Genomic DNA, 5,819 nt, shown 5'->3' on the forward strand with positions numbered 1-5,819 from the left:
CTACTATTTGTTCTCTTCCCACTGGGACATTGAAGACAGACACCTCCAGCAGGAAGGTGCATGCAGCAGTGTTCTGGAACAGGGATGACCCATGGGCAGCACGGGAACAACAACCACTTTGTGCCCTCCTGATTTCATGAAACATTTTCCTGTTGGAAAAATGAACAGGGGCAGCTCTACATGCAGACCAGCCTGACTTCTGTCAGCCCCTGGGTTCACACACAGGAAGGAAACCTGTGAGCTGTTGAGCTGCAATGGGATGAAGAGTTTCCACTTTGGACCAGGAACTGCTGGGTACCAGCCCTCTCTTTGCAGCAATTTGTTCAGCTTGGCAGAGGTGAGACACGTCCTCACTGCTCTCACAGCACGTACTTCAATCACAGATGCAGCCTTAACTGGGAGAGGTTTGTCTTTTCTCCCACTCCCTGTCTTTGCTCCCACTCCCTGCTGCCTCCATGCAGAGCTCCCCAGCCCACCTGAGCTGTGATGACCATGTACAGCCCCTTCATGGCACCTCTCCTCACAGCCCCTCCATGGCACATCTCCCCTCACACCCCACCATGGCACCTCTCCCCTCATGGACCCACCATGGCACCTCTCCCCTCACAGCCCCTCCATGGCACATTTCCCCTCACAGCCCATCATGGCACATCTCCCCTCACAGCCCATCATGGCACATCTCCCCTCACAGCCCCACCATGGCACCTCTCCCCTCACAGCCCCACCATGGCACCTCTCCCCTCACAGCCCATCATGGCACATCTCCCCTCACAGCCCCTCCATGGCACATCTCCCCTCACAGCCCCTCCATGGCACATCTCCACCATGGCACAGCCTCACCATGGCACCTCTCCCCTCACACCCCACCATGGCACATCTCCCTTCACAGCCCCTCCATGGCACCTCTCCCCTCATGGACCCACAATGGCACATCTCCCTTCATGGACCCATCATGGCACCTCTCCCCTCACAGCCCATCATGGCACATCTCCCCTCACAGCCTCACCATGGCACCTCTCCCCTCACACCCCACCATGGCACATCACCCCTCGCGCCTCCCTCCCCTCACGGCTGCGGCGCCGCTCGGGCGCCCCCTGACGGAGAGCGGGGACAAGCGGGACCCTCTCCGCCCTGCTCCCTTCCTTCTCCACTCTTTCCCCTCTCTCTCCCTCTGCCTGCCCTACTTCCCTGTCCCTCTCTCTCCCCGACCCTCCGGTCTGGCCCCTTTGTTGCCCTCCCTGCCCGCTCCTTCCCCTCTCTCTGTCCTTGAGCGCGGGTCACAGCGCGGCCCGTCCCTCCTCTTCCTGCGGCCCCTCCTCTTCCTGCGGGTCCGTTACCGGCCCGTTCCCGGGGCCGGCCGGCGGCACCAGGCAGGTGAGGCGGGGGCGGGCCGGGCTCCAGGTGCGGGACCCCGGGCAGCAGGGAGGGAGGGAGCGGGGCTGGCTCCTGGGGGGCCCAATGCATCCCCCCTTCCCAAATCCCAGCGGCATCGCTGCGTTCACGCTGCCAGGGAATAATCATCCTTGCCCAGCCGGCCCCCTCGCGGGGTGAGGGTTCTGTATATGGATCTTAACAACAGGTTTGTTAAAATCGGGGCTGCCGGGTTATGCGAAAGTCACTTTCGGAGCAATAATCGAACTTTAAAAGTGTGTTTACTGATCATTCTCTTTAAGTAATAGTTACATGGGGTTTTATGGCGGTAGGAAAATTAGTGGCTATCTTTGCCACCCAGATGGAATGAAATCACTGGGTCATAAATAAAAGGTGTTAATGAGCTCCATTATCACAAGCTGATGACTTAATGCCTTACGTGGATCAAAGCCAGCTGAAAATATCGAGGATTGATCCAGTCCCAAGTCCTTGTCCTTTTCCTTCTCTGGGTTAGGGCAGAAGGGCAGTTTGGTTTGTGCAGAAGACATAAATGCTGCTTATTCTTTAATTAACCTTGAGGAGTTGATTTGACCTAGTTTTTTGTTTGGAGATGGAGTGAGCAAAGGAGATGTTGCCCTCTCTGTGTCTTTAGCTCCACTGATCCAGCATTTCCATAAGGATTTCCATGAATAAAGAAGAGCTGGCTGATGTGTAACTGGTGTGTCCAGTTAGTGTTATATATTTCTACTTTGATTTTACCTAAGGACTGACTTTGTCACCTGCTGAGGTGCTGTCCTGGCTGTGTCCCCAGATAACCCAGAATCACTGGAATTGCTGACACAGTGACACACTCACTGCTATCGATCTGTTCTGAATTCCAGGTTTATGCCCCTGCCTGGCACCAGCGAAGGAAGTTGGCAACTGCAGGGATACAAAGGCTGACCTAGTGAATCTGTAACCTGAGTGCTGATCCAGATGTTGCTGTGCTGTGATGACCTCCTCTGCCAACGTACCAGGTCGTAGCTCTTGATCCAAGGGAATAGGAAATTGAGCTATTATTGCTGAATGTAGGTACAGAGGAGAAGGGAGGGTTTTGTTTCAGCATTTATTGCTCAGCATCAAGCTTATTTCCAGTTTACAATGTTTGCTGAAAGGCAATAAAATAAACAGTAGAAGAATAAAGGTGATTAAAATGCTTCCAGGGAATTCTGCAGTGCAGAACAAACCCGTGTTCCTGTTGTCATACCGGGAAAAAAGTAAATTGAGAATTAATTTTCAGTTACATTGTAACACTACTACTTCAATACAAATTAATTAGAAATTAAGTAAATTAATGACTTTAAGCTTAGGAAGGGCAGGGCTGGATGGGATATTGGGAGTGAGGAATTGTTCCCTGGCACAGGGTGCCCAGAGCAGCTGGGGCTGCCCCTGCATCCCTGGCAGTGCCCAAGGCCAGGCTGGACACTGGGGACAGTGGGAGGTGTCCCTGCCATGGCAGGGGTGGCACTGGATGGGCTTTTTCCAACCCAAACCATTCTAGGATTCTGTGATTTCAATAATAGTCTGTAAAAGAAAAAAATACTGCTAAATTTCAGTAGGGATTTCTTTAATATATCAGGCTAAAGATAAGACTTATGCCCCGGAAGTTCTTTAAAAAAAAGGATATCTAACATGATTTTTGTTCAAATGTGTCTGTAGGTTCTTTATAATGTAGCTGCACGTGAAGAAATCCCCAGTGGCTTTGTGTCATGCTGAGTAACAACATGGGGCACTGTTTGGTGGGACGGGGAGCCATGATCCCAAGGAAGCTGAAGCCATTTCTGTGCAGGATGTTGTCGGGTTACAAGCCCGAAAACGACGTCAAGGACTCTTACAAGGTTCTGGAGCTGGAGGAAGGCTGTTCCCTCGACGACGTCAGGAACTCGTACCACAATCTTGCCAAAAAATACCACCCTGACAGCAGCTCCGGCATGGCCGACTCCAGGGCCTTCATACGGGTGGAGGAGGCCTACAGGGTGGTGCTCGGCGACCTGGCAGCCAAACAGAAATCAGACTCCGGCGAGGAGGAGGAAGACCAGTTCAAGTCCAAGTCCCTGCAGCACAGGCACTACCTGAGCTTCGAGGGCGTGGGCATCGGCACGCCGAGCCAGCGGGAGAAGCAGTACATGCAGTTCCGCGTGGACCGCGCCACCGAGCAGGTGCTGGAGTACCGGCAGCAGCGCCTGGAGAGCCGCTACGCCGGCAGCGACCTCAGCAGGGCCCAGGACGTGCGGCAGAGCAAGAAGGTGAAGATCACCCAGGCCGTGGAGCGGCTGGTGGAGGACCTCATCCAGGAGTCCATGGCCAAAGGAGACTTCGACAACCTGAGCGGCAAAGGGAAGCCCTTGCAGAAGTTCTCGCACAGCCCCCACATCGACCCCATGACCCACAACCTGAACAGGATCCTCATCGACAACGGCTACCAGCCCGAGTGGATCCTGCTGCAGAAGGAGATCCGCGAGACCATCGGGCGCCTGAGGAAGAGCATCGTGGCCTCCCGGAGGAAGCTGGGGGAGCCCATGACGCTGTCGGAGCAGAAGCAGTGGGGCCGCGTTTGCGAGCAGTTCGCGGAAGACATCAGGAAGTTGAACAAGAGGGTGGACAACTTCAACCTGGTGGTGCCCATCCTGAGCAGGCAGATGGTGCATTTCAGCACCGACAAGGAGATCCTGCGAGCGCGAAAGACTTACGAGGCCGTCGTGGAGAAGGTTTCTGATCCAGGCACGAAGGAAAACGGGGGGGAAGAGGGCGAAAGGTTCGGGTGGAAGTCTGCTCTCTTGAGGTGGTTAAAACTTGCACCGAAATAATTCATGCTAATTCCTCTTGCCAAGGTTTTGGAATGCACTTTATTAATGAAATATAGCACTAGAGAAATTTCAGGTTCGCTGGAAATGTCAAATCCACGCTGTTGCACTACTTGAAGGAAATTTGGTTGTGTGATGACCATTTGCATTATAAATAATTGAGATACTTTTAAATATTATTAAATGAAATGTGCCAGTTTGGGTTGTGGTAGAGTTAATTTTTCTCATCGTTAGTCTGGGGCTGCGTGTTGGGCTCGGGCTGGAGGCAGTGCTGACCATTCCAGGGTGGTTTTATTGCTGGGCAGGGCTTGCACAGCACCTTTTGTGCCCTCCCCACCTCCCCACCCCTGAGCAGCTGCTGGCTGGCTTAAACCACAGCAGCAACAAATCAGTTCTTCTCTTGCAGGCCATTTTCCTTCTGCTGAAATCCAAATTAATGCTTCACTTTAGCACAGTAATCACTTTTACAGGCTCTTATCACTTCAAAGGGGAAACAGAGGCATAAGAAAACCACATTAAAATGGAGTCTTGCTGTGCCCTGTTTGACCTTTGCTCTCTTATTTCAATACTTACAACTCATTAATTTTTGGCAGGTTCTCTGCATATTTTTTAAAAGTACATTCACCTCTTCAAGGGTAAATTCACTGGCTGTGAAGGGAGGGTTCTGGATGTCTTGGCTCGGAATGTGCATGTGCACAAGTCCATTTTTGCGTCTTTTACAGAGAAAGAGGTCTTGGAAATTTATTTATTGGTGAACACCCCCTGCCATGGGCAGGGACACCTTCCAGCTCTGTGTATGAATGTTTATTTCCATAATTTATTCTTGTTTATAACAAAAACTTAATTAAAGATACTGTGAATTAAAGATACTTTTCTGAAGGTCCTTTGACATGGCACTCTCAAAAATCTCACATTTTGATTCACGTTGGGATCTGCAATAATTGGATCAGAATTGCTGTTCAGACAAATCCAGTGGGAGATTTCAAGAGCAAATCCAGTTCGTGGCACAAGGGTGAATAGAAACCAGTTTGCAGGAAATGGGACCCACTTTGGCTCACAAAGAAGCATCAGCACTTCAATACCAGAGGTGCCATAAAGGGTGAATCAGCAGAATGAGGGATTTTTATGTTCTTATTAAAACCACTTGGGTTTAAATGGGGCAGGTATGACCTCACTGAGGAACTTCAAATCAGCCTTGCACTGATGCCATCAAAACCTGCCAGGCACAAAAATCCACTTCTGCAACATTTACAGTGACAATGGAAAAAATAATTTTCGCTTTAATGTTCCCCAGGTGTTTAGAGGAGTTCAGTGTTTCAGGGCTTGTCTATAATTTTGTTGCTCTTAAGAGCAGTGTTTAGTCCATACTAAGGAATATCAACCACTGCACACAGAAAATCGAGGAGAGAATGGCCTTCAGAAGGAATTTTTCTGGCTGACACTGGACTGTTAATTTGATAGATGTTGTTTTATGGCTGTGAAAAAGGGTGCAGTCATTGCTGACCCCAGATCCAAAACCACGTTGTTTATTCCCAGAACTTCCTGTTTGTTGGTTTAATGGCCACATGCCTCGTGGCTTGAAAGGCTTAAGTGACATCTTAATAT

The 5,819-nt window shown here is 50.7% G+C and overlaps 1 protein-coding gene across 3 annotated transcripts; it reads left to right on the top strand.

Moving 5' to 3' along the window:
• The first annotated feature begins 1,104 nt into the window (after nucleotides 1–1,104).
• On the top strand, nucleotides 1,105–4,412 carry DNAJC28 (DnaJ heat shock protein family (Hsp40) member C28). 3 transcript variants are annotated; one of them, XM_064704457.1, is made up of 3 exons: nucleotides 1,105–1,374; nucleotides 2,253–2,387; nucleotides 3,070–4,412. In XM_064704457.1, the coding sequence occupies exon 3, from the start codon at nucleotides 3,120–3,122 to the stop codon at nucleotides 4,215–4,217; it is 1,098 nt and encodes a 365-aa protein (XP_064560527.1). In that variant the 5' UTR covers nucleotides 1,105–1,374; nucleotides 2,253–2,387; nucleotides 3,070–3,119; the 3' UTR covers nucleotides 4,218–4,412. The 3 variants fall into 3 exon arrangements, with proteins under 3 accessions (XP_064560527.1, XP_064560520.1, XP_064560511.1); XM_064704450.1 differs by having other exon boundaries at nucleotides 1,152–1,374; nucleotides 2,253–2,438; XM_064704441.1 differs by lacking the exon at nucleotides 1,105–1,374 and adding an exon at nucleotides 1,454–1,579.
• Nucleotides 4,413–5,819: the final 1,407 nt, after the last annotated feature.

Source organism: Zonotrichia leucophrys, chromosome 1, assembly GCF_028769735.1.
Source record: "Zonotrichia leucophrys gambelii isolate GWCS_2022_RI chromosome 1, RI_Zleu_2.0, whole genome shotgun sequence".
Lineage (NCBI taxonomy): Eukaryota > Metazoa > Chordata > Aves > Passeriformes > Passerellidae > Zonotrichia > Zonotrichia leucophrys.

Bases quoted from the DNA above. Each gene is read 5' to 3' on its own strand.
- DNAJC28 (XM_064704457.1), top strand. From the start codon at position 3,120: ATGCTGAGTAACAACATGGGGCACTGTTTGGTGGGACGGGGAGCCATG.